The sequence below is a fragment of the Humulus lupulus genome, chromosome 1, assembly GCF_963169125.1.
Source record: "Humulus lupulus chromosome 1, drHumLupu1.1, whole genome shotgun sequence".
Classification (NCBI taxonomy): domain Eukaryota; kingdom Viridiplantae; phylum Streptophyta; class Magnoliopsida; order Rosales; family Cannabaceae; genus Humulus; species Humulus lupulus.
The window spans coordinates 6,494,855-6,509,719 of NC_084793.1; the positions used below are offsets into that span (position 1 = coordinate 6,494,855).

The 14,865-nt window shown below is 34.8% G+C and overlaps 3 protein-coding genes across 3 annotated transcripts; all 3 read left to right on the forward strand.

Moving 5' to 3' along the window:
- Nucleotides 1-11: 11 nt before the first annotated feature.
- Nucleotides 12-3,347, forward strand: LOC133781185 (uncharacterized). Its single transcript, XM_062220543.1, has one exon. It carries the CDS (start codon nucleotides 12-14, stop codon nucleotides 3,345-3,347), a length of 3,336 nt encoding a protein of 1,111 aa, XP_062076527.1.
- Nucleotides 3,348-3,592: 245 nt separating this feature from the next.
- On the forward strand, nucleotides 3,593-7,202 carry LOC133784122 (NADH dehydrogenase [ubiquinone] 1 alpha subcomplex subunit 9, mitochondrial). The gene is made up of 13 exons (XM_062223618.1): nucleotides 3,593-3,773; nucleotides 3,855-3,951; nucleotides 4,356-4,420; nucleotides 4,548-4,633; nucleotides 4,762-4,846; nucleotides 4,928-4,998; nucleotides 5,362-5,493; nucleotides 5,699-5,814; nucleotides 5,959-6,082; nucleotides 6,183-6,251; nucleotides 6,423-6,543; nucleotides 6,652-6,862; nucleotides 7,000-7,202. The coding sequence occupies exons 1-12, from the start codon at nucleotides 3,680-3,682 to the stop codon at nucleotides 6,786-6,788; spliced, it is 1,197 nt and encodes a 398-aa protein (XP_062079602.1). The 5' UTR covers nucleotides 3,593-3,679; the 3' UTR covers nucleotides 6,789-6,862; nucleotides 7,000-7,202.
- Nucleotides 7,203-7,845: 643 nt separating this feature from the next.
- Nucleotides 7,846-8,211, forward strand: LOC133782053 (uncharacterized). The gene has a single exon (XM_062221553.1). The coding sequence runs from the start codon at nucleotides 7,846-7,848 to the stop codon at nucleotides 8,209-8,211; it is 366 nt and encodes a 121-aa protein (XP_062077537.1).
- Nucleotides 8,212-14,865: the final 6,654 nt, after the last annotated feature.

Sequence of the window (14,865 nt, forward strand, 5' to 3'; positions counted from 1 at the left end):
ATGTGAGGGGGATGAATAAAAAAGAAAAGCAGAAAGCTATTCTTGATGTTTGTAAAGAGAATAAAGTTGGTTTTGGTGCTCTTTTTGAGACCAAGGTGAAAAATGAGAAGCTTCAGGAGGTTTTTGTGAATAACTTCCATAACTGGGACTATTTTTCTAGTTCTATCACAGCTGGTAGGATTTTGGTTCTTTGGCAAGCTAAGTTTGTGAAGGTTGAAATTTTACTTGAGGACTCTCAATTAGTCCATTGCAGGGTTAAAGTTTGTGGCCAGCAGGAGGTTTTCTATGCCACAGTAGTCTATGGTAGTAATTCTATGGGGGAAAGGAAACATCTATGGGATAAGTTGGCTAGTATTGGTCCTTTGAAACACCCTTGGATTATTTTTGGGGACTTTAATGCTATGTTTAGTTTCCATGATAGGAATGGTGGGAGACAAATTGTAGCTAAAGATTTCTCTGATGCTCAAAATTGGTTGGCTTTAGGCCAAGTGGATGAATTCAAGTGCTCTGGGGCGCACTTTACCTGGTCTAATAAACATGAAGTTGGAGATCGAATTTATTCTAAGCTAGATCGAGTTTTTATCAATGACTATTGGCTGGACATTTTCCCTAAATCTGAAGCTTGCTTCAAATGGGACTATATTTCAGATCATAGCTACTGTGTGATTAAAAGCCAGGAGTTGAATAAGGTGGGGTTCAAACCCTTTAGATATTGCAATCACTGGATGTCCTATAGAAGCTACAAGGAGACAGTTCTGAACAGCTGGTTTTCTTCTTTAGATTCGGGAGGTGGTTTATCTAAGATTGTGCAGAAGCTGTTTCGGGTCAAACATGTTTTAAAAAGATTTAGTAGGGAAGTGGTGGGGGATGTTGTCTTGGATTACAAGTTGGCTAAGGAGGATTTTAATATAGCTCAGGAAGCTTTGGCTTCTAAACCCTCTGACATTCTGCTTCAGCTTGCTGTTACTCAGAAGCAAGAGAATTTTTCTGTTATGCTGAACAGGTACTCCAGTTTTCTTAAGCAGCAAAGTAAAATTAAGTGGGTCAATTTCAGTGATGAAAATTCTAGGTACTTCCATGCTATTATGAGGAAAAGAAGGTTGGAAAATAGGATTACTTCTTTCTGTGTTGGTGATAAAATTGAGGATGATTATTCAACAGTAGTGGAGCATTTTCTCAATCATTTCAGGAAGTTTATGGGGAGTAGTAGTTCGGCCACTGAGGGTATTGATTTAACTTGTTTGAACCAGGGTAGAAGGCTGTCTTTGGAGCAACAAGTCAGGTTAATTCGGCCTTTTAGTAAGAATGATGTCAAGAAGGCACTTTTCAGCATCCATTCTTCTAAAAGCCCTGGGTTAGATGGATTTGGTTCAGGCTTTTACAAGGGATTATGGGAGTATATTGGAGAAGATATTACTCGGTCTGTGTTAGCTTTTTTCCAGGATGGTGCTTTGCCTCCATCGTTGAATGATACAGTGATCTCTCTTGTTCCTAAGGTGACTGACCCGAAATCAGCCAGTGATTACAGACCAATTGCCTGCTGTAATACACTTTATAAGTGTATCTCGAAGATGCTCTGCTCTAGGCTTTCGGAAGTGCTTCCTCTCCTTGTTCATAGCAACCAAGGAGCATTCATAAAGAATAGATCTCTTGCGCATAATATTTTGATCTTTCAGGATCTCCTCAAAGGTTATACTAGGAAGCATATTTCAGCTAGGTGTATAATGAAGATTGACCTTAGTAAAGCATATGATACTGTTGATTGGTGCTTTGTGGAGGAGCTGCTTAAGCATCTTAGTTTTCCGTCTAGATTTATAAACTGGATTCTGGTGTGTTTAAAAAGAACGAGATATTATCTCCTCATGAATGGTAGGATTCAGGGTTCTTTCAAAGGGGAAAAAGGCCTTCGTCAAGGAGACCCCATATCCCCCCTTTTGTTTGTTTTGATAATGGAGTATCTTACCAGATTATTGGCTCATAGTTCTGGTAAAAAAGGGTTTGGTTTTCACCCTTTGTGTAAGCAACTTGGGTTGACTAATCTGTGTTTTGCAGATGACTTGATATTATTCTGTAAGGGCAATCTCAGTTCAGTGACTCATATTCAAGATGCTTTCAAGAAATTCTGTTCTTCTACAGGTCTTTCAGCGAACAAATCCAAATCCCATATATACTTTGGAGGAGTTAAAGAAGACAATAAAAAGAAGATTCTTGAGTTGATGCAAATAGAGGAAGGTTCTTTTCCTTTGAAATACTTGGGAGTTCAACTTCGTCCTACTAAATGGAAAGCGTCAGATTGTGGGGTGATTTTGGATAAGCTGAATAAAAATCTCAATTGTTGGGCGAGTAGAAATCTGTCTTTTGCTGGGCGTGCTCAACTAATTCACTCAGTTTTGCTTGGTATCAGAAATTTTTGGATGAGCTTATTCATTCTGCCTTATAAGATCACAGCAGCCATAGACAAAAGTTGTCGTGACTTCCTCTGGGGTGTCAATGGTAACAGGAGCAAACTTCATATCCCTTCTTGGGAGAAAGTTTGTCTTCCTAAGAATTTGGGTGGTATTGGATTTCGAGAAGGTAAGAAATGGAATATGGCTTTGATGGCGAAGTGTTTATGGGCAATCTCAAATAAACAGGACTGCCTTTGGGTTAGGTGGATTAACTCTGTCTATCTTAAGGATCATTCTATTTGGACTGTCCCTTTTAAACATGACATGAGCTGGTATTTTAAGAAGCTACTGAGGCTTAGTCAGATAATTGATACTTCTACATTGAAGCAAGCTGAAAAGGGAGGTAAGTTTCGTGCCAAAATTTTCTACTCTTCTCTTGTTTCTGCCCAGAAAGTTTCTTATGCTAGATCAGTGTGGAATAAGCTGATTGTGCCCAAGCATAGATTCATTTATTGGCAAATTCTGAACCGCCATCTGCTTACTAGAGATCTTCTGAGTCGCATTTTGCCCATCCATTCTACTATCTGTCCTGCTTGCGCTTCAGCAAATGAATCTCACAGCCACTTGTTTATGGAATGCATCTTTTCTAGGAAATTATTTGGGGAAGTTAATTGCTGGCTGGGTATATTTCAGTGGCCGAAATCCTATTTGGAGCTTCAGGTTTGGTGTATGACAGCGATCAATTCACTGCAGAACCAAGTCATTAATGCTGTTTTTGCTGCCACTTTGTACTTTATTTGGAAAAATCGAAACAAGTGTATTTTTGAGTATGCTTGTTTTTCAGCTAGTAGTCTTAGCTTAGAAATTAGGAAGATTGTCAAATATAGAGTTTTGGGTCTGAGTTGCCTTTTTCCTAGTAAAAGGGACAATTATATTCTCAATGTTGTAAAGGGTTGGTAGTGGTGTGTTGAGTGCAGCTGCTGTTTTCGCAGGCTGTGGTGTGGCTGTTTGTAGCAGTTGTTTCTTGTTTTGCTTTGTATCTTGCTTAGTTTTTGAATGAAGTTTTCCTTTTGTTCAAAAAAAAAAAAAAAAGTATACGACGGTTGAGGTCCAGGCCCAATTGTTCCAAATGGGAAGCCCACAAACCAACACGAACCAAACTGGGCTCAGCTCAAGCTCATACAGTCCTCCCTGGCTTTCATCTTCTTCCTTCGCATCTTTCCGGCCCTTTGTTTCAGAGCTTTCTCTCTCTCTCTCTCTCCTCGCGACTGCAGTAGTCGAGCACCAGCACGATGCAGGCCGTGGCCAGGCGTTTAGGGCAAAGCTCTCTGAGCCCTTCGCCTTCAATCTCCTCGCTCAAGTCTATCTACCCTCTCTACGATCACTGTACGCACTCTTTCTTCTATCTCTCTAGGGTTTACGATCCCAATTCTCATTTAATTGAGCGTCGTGGTTGATTTTGTGTAGATTATGGAGCTGAACACCCGAGGTATGGATCTACCCTTGCCACAAAGGGAATCGGTCACCTTGTTCGGAAGGGGACTGGTGGAAGATCATCTGTTAGGTAATGCTGATTTTCGTTATTTCAAATGAAGAATGTAAGAGTTGGAAGTCTGAGTTAAATGCACGTTTGGGTTCTGAGAAAATGTAGGAAAGAGAAAAGTCCCCTTTTTTTTTGTTATCTGGACGTGGTTTATAGAACGATCAATATGGACGAACAATTGAGCAAATAAAATTGCTTTTCAATGCAAAACTCTTTTGGAATGTACCTTCATAGAACAAAACTATCCATTTCTCATATTGACCCTGAAATTCTCATTAGTTGTTAAAGTCTAGGCAATTTTTTCAGTATTGATTTGGGTACAAGCTACAGTAGTTTTGGAAAGTAAACGTTTCCCACCACCATTGTGTTAATGCATAGTCTGGTATATAAGTTTTTGTATATTTATTATTTATTTTGTGTTTCAGTGGCATAGTGGCTACAGTCTTTGGAGCAACTGGGTTTCTTGGTCGTTATGTGGTGCAACAACTTGGTAAACTGGGTCTTAATATTATTTCTTCTATTGATAGGGGCATAATTTTGGAACAGACCTTACTTGATTGTTCAAAAATTATATCTTTTCAATGCATTTTTGTGCTGATTCTTCACTTCTTAACCAGCTAAGATGGGATCTCAAGTTCTAGTTCCTTTCCGGGGTTCTGAAGATTCTCATCGTCATCTAAAGCTGATGGGGGATTTGGGACAGGTTGAGACGTCGAGTATTATATGGATAATTTTTATAGACATTGGACAATTTTTTTCTTACTGGAATTGCTTTTGAATTTTTATTTAAGTATGCTAAGCTGCTTATCTTCCGATGGTTTTCTATCACAGATAGTGCCAATGAAATACGATCCAAGAGATGAAAGCTCAGTCAAAGCTGTGATGGCAAAAGCTAATGTAGTTGTTAACCTTATTGGTATGCATCTTTTTTGCTTTTGAAGTTTATTGCTTCACTTGCACAAATGAAATCATCCTTAGTACTTGTATTTATTGGCAGGAAAGGATTATGAAACAAGGAATTACAGCTTTGAAGAAGTAAACCATTTCATGGCTGAACAACTTGCAACGGTAGGTTTATAAGCTTTAATGAAGAACCTTCCCCCTTCTCAAAATTAACACAGACTGGAACATGGATATCATACGTTTTGTAATTGTTTTTGTTACCTGCATCTCCTCACGTGAAAGAGTATCTTATTTTTAGGAATGAAAAATAATCCATTCAATATTATTTGTACCCCCACCAATGAATTTACATGGTTTATGTGTCGTCTTTGTGTTTTTGTTTTTTTCCCTCTCTATCTGCTGCTTTTAATTAAGTCCAATTCATGTATAGTTGTCCCAGCCTGGAAAAGAAAAAAAATCCTAGTAAAGATGATTATAAATAAATGTCTGTATCCTTTAGTGGTAATGTGATAATGATAATGTCTACAGATTGCTAAAGAACATGGTGGTATTGCAAGATTCCTCCAAGTTTCTTGTTTAGGGGCTTCTGCTTCATCTCCGTCGAGAATGCTAAGAGCTAAGGCTGCTGCGGAAGAGGCTGTAATGAGAGAAATGCCTGAGGTAGAGATTCGTGATAATTGTTTTTTCATGGTCAATACTGGCTGTATGTATGTTCAGTTCGTAGCACTGTAATATTAAAGTACACAAAAATGTTTGAATTACAGTTTTTATATATTTATATATATACCGAGACTTGTTGCTCACTGTATATTCAAACTTGTGAGTTATCTTTGGTCAATAACATCTTTCCTAAAATTTATAACAGGCCACAATTCTGAAATCTGCTGCATTGGTTGGCACAGAGGATAGACTTTTGAACCGGTGGGCAGAATTTGCTAAAAAGTATAGCTTTCTTCCCCTCATTGGGGGTGGATCTACCAAGTACGTGTTCAGTGTAACAATATGGATGTTATTACTTAAATTTTCCATTGTTAAGTACATGTCAATTATGACTTGGATACTTGTATGCTTCCATCCTCTCTTTGCTTCCCCTAAGTGGATGTTTTTTCAATGAATTATTTTCAGAATTCAACCTGTATACGTTGTTGACGTAGCTGCTGCAATTATTGCTGCCTTGAAAGATGATGGTACCAGTATGGGAAAAGTTTATGAACTTGGTGGGCCAGATATATTTACAGTGCACGAATTAGTAATTACTTATCTTCATCTCTTCCATGCATTGCGTTAGCGTTTTTTTTTTTTTTTTTGTGTGTGTGTGTTTTTTTTTTAACTCGGTTAATGAAATGCAGGCAGAGCTCATGTTTGAGACGATTCGTGAATATCCTCGCTATGTATCACTTCCTGTTCCTATTGCAAAGGTAAACATATAACCTCTTGATAAATGTCAACATAACTTCATATATTTATACCACAAGGAAATATGCCAATATAAGACTTTTTTCGTTACAAGACTACATGGGGTTTTTTTCCCCTTATAGTGCCTTGGATACGTGTACATATAATGCATATGCTTTGTTTTATAATTTCAGGCCATGGCAATGCCACGAGAAATATTACTTAAGAAGGTTCCCTTCCCATTACCAAATCCTGAGATCTTCAACCTAGATCAGATCATTGCTCAAACTTCAGATACAGTTGTGTCGGAAAATGGTAATAGCAATACTATTTAGCATAATGATTTGGTTCTTTCTTCTTGCTGATTTTCCTACTGCGTTTTAGTTTTTTTCTAAATTCCTCTTATGGTATTATTGGGTGCAGCTTTGACTTTCAACGATCTCGGACTCATGCCACATAAGCTGAAGGGATACCCTATTGAATTTCTTACCTGCTACCGCAAGGGTGGTCCGCAATTTGGTTCTACAATCAGTGAAAAAGTGTCTGCGGATTGGCCATGATATCCTAAGGGTCCTAGTTCCGATTATTTTCTTGTTTGTTGAAGAGTGTTACCGAGTTGGAAACATTGAATCAGGTTCGGGTGCAAGAATTTTGTTTCATTCTCTCCGATGTTCTGAGCCAAACTATTTATACTATGATGCATCATAATTGTGACTACTGTGACAAAAATTTCTGTTAGGTTTGCTAACAATTTCATCATTGGCGTGACAGGTTTTCAGCAAGGTGCCTTTTAGGAAAAGTAGGAAAGCAATAAAGATAAGGTTCATATGGAAAAATGGTTCTTCAGTTATTTTTCTGACTTGTATAATTTGTGAAGTACTGCCAATTTGTAATTTTTTAAAGAGTTGGAATTTTCATTTTTGGCTCGTTCATAAGCCCCGAGTAATGGAGGGAACCCAGAATTTGTCTTCTCATTTTCCTTTATTTTTACATCCTTTATCCTGTTCTGAATTTGGCAAGCCATTTTATTTTGAAGTCTTTACTCTCTTTAGAGCTTTGCACATGAATTAAAGCAAAGAAAACCAGATTAGGACTAGTATAATCGAACTTTTAGTTTCAAACTATATTATAATTTGAAAATGAAAGTGTACCACTGAAGTAGGACTTGAGAGACCAAACACTGTAAGATTGTGAAATACAAGGCAGTCGTTTATGTGTCATCTTCAAGTGATTGTCATTCAATTTTCTGTTCAAAATCTATGAATAGCCAACTTTGTAAGCAAAATAGCAGATTCTGCGCCCCAAGGCCTGGGCCAAAAGTTATTCTACGAGGGCTTTTGGTGGTTCTTGCAGAATAACCGTGGAAAAAAGTTAATGGAATTGATCCAAAAAGAAGAATCTCAGTCAATGTAATACTTTGTTTTTTATTTGTCTTTCAACAAAGGTTGTTGAAAAAGCAAAAGAGAGAGTCTCTATAGTCATACCATTGGTAAAGTAAACATATATACCAAGCGCTTAGTACAAGCAAAGAAACCATTGATAGGTAGAGTTTACTATTCAAGGGGAAATTTTCTTTCATTCCAAACAGGAGCAAGAAGCCTCAGCTCAACTCTCATAATGTTCTCAGAAACTGGCCCTGAATTCTCTGAACGTATCAACCTCGAAGGGAAGAACACCGGTGCGAGGTTTTCGCTGAGTCGAGGCGATGGATCTGAGTCCCATGAATGTTGTTGCATTAACATTTACATAAACAGCAACATTCAGGGAGCTACCAACTCTCTTCTGTCTGACAGTAAAGTGGAAATGAGAGATCCTGGAGTTCACTTGTTCTTTGATGGTGTGAAGTTGGGTAAAAAATCTAAAAGAGCAAACAACAAGAGAAAGGTTCAAGGAAGTACTTCCTCTACCTCTTATAATGTAGTGCCTTTATTTGCTTTTATAGTCTCCATTCTCTTATTGTTCTCAATGGTCAGGATTATATGAATTTCTGTTCATATTGGTCAATTGTTTCAGATATATTCATGTATAAATATATACATATATTTATTTATTCTTCATAAGTTGTAGCATGACAGTCCTTGAATTATACATAGTTTAACAAACTTATATCTTTAAATTATAGAATATACCAATTAAGTCTCTAATATCATTAAACATTACTAATTAAATCTTTGTATGTGATTTTTTTATTTTGACTAATTGTAGAGGAAAAGATTGTAAGGCATTACCAAAATGGTAATATAAAAGAACAAAAAATATAAAACACATAACATCTCAATCTCTCTCTCTTTTTCTTTTTCTCTCTTAATAGCAAACAATAAATAATAAAAATTGTGCATATCAAACCATAGCCTCATAAATAATTGGTTAAAAAAAATCACATACAAGGACTTAATTGTAATTGTTATATTATATAGTTCAAAGAGTAATTTTTTAAACCACGTATAATTCAGCATCACACTGAAAATTCCAAAATTTAAGAAGATAACATAGAGGCTATTCCTCTATATGCTAGAAAAAAAAATTTGTATCGGTTTATGCCAACTTGTTTGTTTAATCTTTTAACCTCGTTAACATGTATAAAATTAAGAGAAATTGGTAAAAATGACCTCTTTTTTCTTAAATGATTTTGCACTCTGGTCTACTTTTGATCATTTTTTGCAAAATGACATTTGTCTAAACTTCGACCTGTCTAAAATTTTCGACCGACTGTTTGAATTTTTCGACCACATGTCTAATGTTTTTATTAGTTGTCTAAATTATGAGAGACAATTTTACAAAAAATTATTAAAACTAGGCTAGAGTATAAAATTACCTTAAAAATAGACCATTTTATCAAAACACCTAAAAATAGGCCATTGCTAAAATGAATGTCAACATGACATTGCTAGTGTTACAATACTCAATACATGGATGATATGTTCAAGGCTGTTGTGTGTGCATCCGACCATGAGTCCATGATTTGGTGCTCATAAAAGCTTAGTGGTTCCCCACTCCATTCAATCCAATTTATTAACATTATGATTCCCCAACCCAACCCAACCCACAACATACTATAAATCTATTACAATTACATTCTACTTAAACCAAACCAATAATGGACATGTGTATATATACAAGGACAAAATACTATAAATTATTTTGTCGATTGGCCTAACCTACCTCAAGTAGTTCTAGTACCATATTACTACAATACTACTAATTAATCTTAGAGAAGAGAACACTCATTAGAGTGAAAGCTGTTGACTTAAATGTCAAGATGGGAAATTTAGTACTAACACTAACACTATTCTTAGTTTAATGCAACCTCTACATTTGTGTGGTTGTCACGTCTATAATCTACTTCATGTTATCCACTTAGTGTTAGAGTTTTTGATACAATCCTAACATGCATAAATAATAATATTTCTAACACAAGTTGAGAACCTAATCATGTTACTATAAGTGCATGAATGGAAAACCTAAGACATGTTTCTATTTCCATTTGATTAATAAAAAAGAATATAAACATAAGAGTAGAAGTACTAACTTAACTGAAAGCTATTATATAATTTCTCTCAGAATGTCTATGTGATGGAAATAAGAGAACACGAGATATCATGTTTTTGGGGACTACTACAGTAACACCCTAGTTAGCCAAGATTGTTACGCTGTGTATTTTAAATAATGCTAAACTCCCTAGACGAGTTATTTGGCCATAATCGTGTAACTGAACGTGATTAATGATTTATGATTAAAAATTTCGATCAAAATGAATAGGTATTTCATTAAAACGTTAAGTTGTACATGGGATCCCATAATAAACGTTTATAAAGTTGTTTACAGTTTCAAAAGGGTAATTATAACCAGCCGGCCTAAGCGGAAAGTTTAACCCTAGTTCCTCAGAACAACCTTGGCCATGGTGGTCAAGCTACCGCATATGTACATATCGCCACCAAAGCTCTCCAACTTATGGCTGGTCCAACTTCCATTTCCCCTTACTTGCACCACGTAGCACCCATGAGCCAAGGCTCAGCAAGAAAACGTATACTTGCTTATAAGCAGTTCATAACATATTATCAAATAATAATAAGCATGTCTAGCAGTACTAACCATACTCATGCATGCATACCATTCGTATAAATGACTATAGCGTCATATGGGGGCCAGTTGCCCTATTGAAATGATTAATGAATCATACTATACTGGGGCCCGTTGCCCAAAACACATGATTGATAAATCACACTGGGGCTCAGCGCCCTGGGATATGAGACTAATAAGTCACCCCGGGGCCCATTAGCCTATCCTCTATATAACCAGCCTTAGAGTTGGCCCAGTGTACCTAGTGCTTTAGTTTTCCATGACCATTAGGTCGGACAAGCCTATGATTCACTCCTGATTAGAACTAACCATATCGACTAGCTCTCACCGCACTATTGTCGCCCTTGACTTATAAGTCAATGCTTTTTGACCAGTGCTCAGTGATATTGTCGTCCTTGATTCATAAGTCAATGCTTTTCGACTAGCGCTCAGCGCTATTGCCGTCCATTGACTCATAAGTCAAGCATTTCTCAATCAAATAATGCAGACCACGCATTCATTATATAACAAATATTCAGATACATAGCATTCAACATGCTTAATCAATTAATCTCAGGCATACTTATAATCATGCACATTTACAGGGACCCAAGCCCTAATCAAGTCTATATTCAACATTCGAGCCAAGTCCTAATCATATACATCACGTATTGGATGCAATTTTCTTACTTCAGGTCCGAGTGTAATATGTAATAAGAACGACCCTCGAGTACGATCCTGATTTCAAGCCCCTAGCGATAACCTAGTCACAACCAAGTATACAATCCCGTCAATAACGAGTAAACAAAGACTTCTGGTCCAAGTCCTAGCCTCTAGGACGTCGAATCCTACTAAACTGGGTCGTAGGATCGATCCCGAGCCCTTAGGTTTGAGTTCCCGCACTTAAAACCTTCTTTGGCAAAAATCATCTATTTGCGCCGCGGCACCCCCGCAATTAGAGTTGCGGCTCTCACAAACAAAGAGCCCAACCCCTCACTCCTCTGCACATAGGCCGCGGCGCAACTCCACAAGCGCGCGGCCCGATAACAGTTCAAAGAACCTCCCAGGCTCCTAGGTTCATGAGGGCCGTGGCGCGACCCTGCGAACCCAGTTTTTCTCTAATTCAAATCCTCCAAAACTCACCTTAAAACCAAACCAAACCCACAATTCAATCCCAAAACATCAATGGTACATCCCAGGCAACAAAACCTGACTTTCCTTCAGATTAAAACTCATAAAAACCATAAAATCCAATCAAATGTTAAGAAACTTAAGGAAAATGAAACTCAGAAACTTAAAGCTTAAATTACCTCTGATTGCGTTGTTTTCCAGCTAAATCCTTCAGCTATCAAACTTCCAATATTCCCTAGAATCATTATGACTCTAACCTTGCTTTAATTTGAGTCTTAAAACTCGAGTTTCCTTCGAAAATGCTAATGAGTGTCAAGTGAGAGAGAACGGGTTTGAACGTATTTCTGTTTATGACAGGTTACTTAGGGCTCAAGTAATTTTAAGCAAATCCCAAGGCTTGGGGTATCCAAAAACGTCCCCAGGAGTAAAGTAGTCAAAATTCTCAGAATTCCCTCATAATCTCACTTACTCCAAATATATCCTCAAATATTCATTCTCATTATCAAATATCTCGGTAATGTACTAAATACCCAAAATACCCATTGACTCACCCCGAACCAAGTATTGGTCCCATTGTGACTTTTCTGCTAACTTGCTCCCTATGATCGCCTCGTGTTGAATAACCTAAATATATCCACATAATAATGTACTCTCACACATATATCACATATATGTCAAATATATTCATAACGAGCCAAATTACGAAAATTTCCCTTATGATAAGAAACAGGCTCATATGCATATTGAATACACCTAAACATGCATATCAAGTCATATTATAATATAACTCACATAATCATGCAATGATGTACATATATATCACATAAACACATAATTTTTCATAATTTGCCATCCCGACCCCCTTAATCAAGGTCTCAAGCCTTATTAGTTAATTTGTGACGTTACAAATATATATTTAATTAATTGATTAATTATAAAATTAGTTTTAAATATTTATAATTTGATCCCTCATGAAATTATAAATATAGCTTATAATATCTATACATTATTTTAATGATAAATTAATATTTTATGATACTTATAATATAATAGATGACTTTATTTGTATCAAACTTTATAATAGTTTCATATCTCTTCTATATAAAAGTGTACTGTGTATAGATATCAGAAATTATTAATTTTAACGGGTTCTTTTGTTAACTTTACTGGAATATTCAAAATATTTAATGGAATATACTTTTAAAACTAATTAAAAATAAATATTTATTAATTATATTAGGGTTTATACCTTTTTGGACCATGTGTTTTTTTCCATTACCTGTTTGGACCCTGTGTTTTGACAAATTACTTTTTGGACCCTATGTTTTGTAAAATGGTTAAAATAGAACCCTAAACTTAATTTTGATGAAGAAAAAATTGAATATAACAACACAGTTTTTAAGCAGAATGATTTTATTTTTGTTCTAAATTGTTAGTTTGGTAAATTATTTGTGATTTTAGTTGAGAAAACATTGACCAAAATCGGATTTAGGGTTCTATTTTAACTATTATACAAAAAATAGGGTCCAAAAAGTAATTTGTCAAAACAGGGTCCAAACAGGTAATGGGAAAAAACACAGGGTCTAAAAATGTATAAACTCATTATATTAATATAAATTCAAATATTATAATAATATTTAATATAAAACTTGATATTTAATAATTATATTAATATAAATTCATATGTTATAAAATATTATTATTACAGTAATACATAATAAATACATTATATATAAGTGTTGTGTGTGTACAAAAAGTATGACTGTGTAACTAAGTAAAAAATTAGAATAACATTTATCTTTTATGAAGAATAAAGAAATTTCTTCTCTAACCATTGATGTGTGATTTAAATAACATTATAAATATCTTGTACCTTAAATATGATAGTTTGTGATTTAAAAATTTATTGTATTATTTAAAAAAAACTATAAATAATATTTTGGTTTAATTTTTCTTTAAATATATTTATATCATTCTCTTATATATAATATTATTTATTTATTTAAAATTTATATGACAATCATAATAGATTAATAAAAATTCGTTGTTGCTTGGAGCTAATACTAATATATATATATATATATATATATGTGTTCATAGGGTTATAATTCAACACTTAGATCATTCCAATTTACCTTTGTTTTTTTATTTATTTACTTAAGAACCAAATTATTTGTCCAAGAGTGACCAGATCAGAATCATTGCTTCATTTTGTCTCATCCTATTTTTGTTGTTGTTGTTATTTTATTATGTAAAAAAAAAGGCCAATTTACTTGCAAGATGTTGTAGAGGAATGATGAATGAAACAAAAGGGACATTATTATTATTATTATTGGAAAGGAAAGGAAACGGGATTCCAATTTCTACCTTTTGGAAAAGTTGAGGGAATATTCTAAAATCTTTTACTTTAGTATTCATAATGATATAGCCCATGGTGAGGCCCATACTTTAGTGTTCAATGTAGTAATAGTGCTAGGTAATCATGGTTTTCAAAGTTTAATAACAAATTATTTAAACAAAACACACACACACACAAGTAGATGCGATTAGTGACCAAATAAAAGAAAATAATAGCTAATAAAAAATAGGGCAAGTAGTGAGTGGAAATAGTGGAAGGTGGAAGAAAAATGTGGGTGGGTATCATTTATATTGGTATAATCAAACTCTTCTTTTTTATTAGTTTAATTTTTTTAAACCAGAGAATAGACTAGTGCTACTAGCCAACGTTATTTAAAAAAAAAAAAGCATATATAATTAAATTAGTATTTATTTATCTTGATATAATAGTAATAATAAAAGGATAAGTGTACTTTTTAAATAGGGAAAATATCAGTTTAGTTCATGTATTTTGTCCGAATATTTAATTGGTCCTTATATTTTTAAAGGGAATATACTTATTTGGTACCATGTGTTTTTCCAAAGTATCATTTTGGTACTCTGTATTTTAAAATTGTACATATTTGGTACCATAAACTCAGATTTGATAGATAAAATTTTGTCAATATGATCAAACTGTCATCAGTTATATGTAATTATGTAATTAAATTTAAATTTGTAATTTACATAAATAACAGCAATTTGATTAAATTGACAAAATTTTATCTATAAAATCTGAGTTTAGGGTACTAAATATGTACGATTTTAAAATACATGGTACTATATGAGCATTATTGAAAACAGATGGTACCAAAATGATACTTTGTAAAAATATAGGGTACCAAATGAGTATATTCCCGTTTTTAAATGACATTTTAGATCTCTTATTTTGCAAAACCTAAGGGCATTTTTGTAACGCCCTGGCTACCCCAGAACAGTTACGGAGAACGGTGAACCGGAAATTTGACCCGCTACCCGAGTCCTTTGGCTAAAAACGTGATCTAAGTGTTATTATCAAGTTAAGGTGTAAAACCAGTAAAAAGGAAAGGGTACTTTTCATTAAGTAAATAA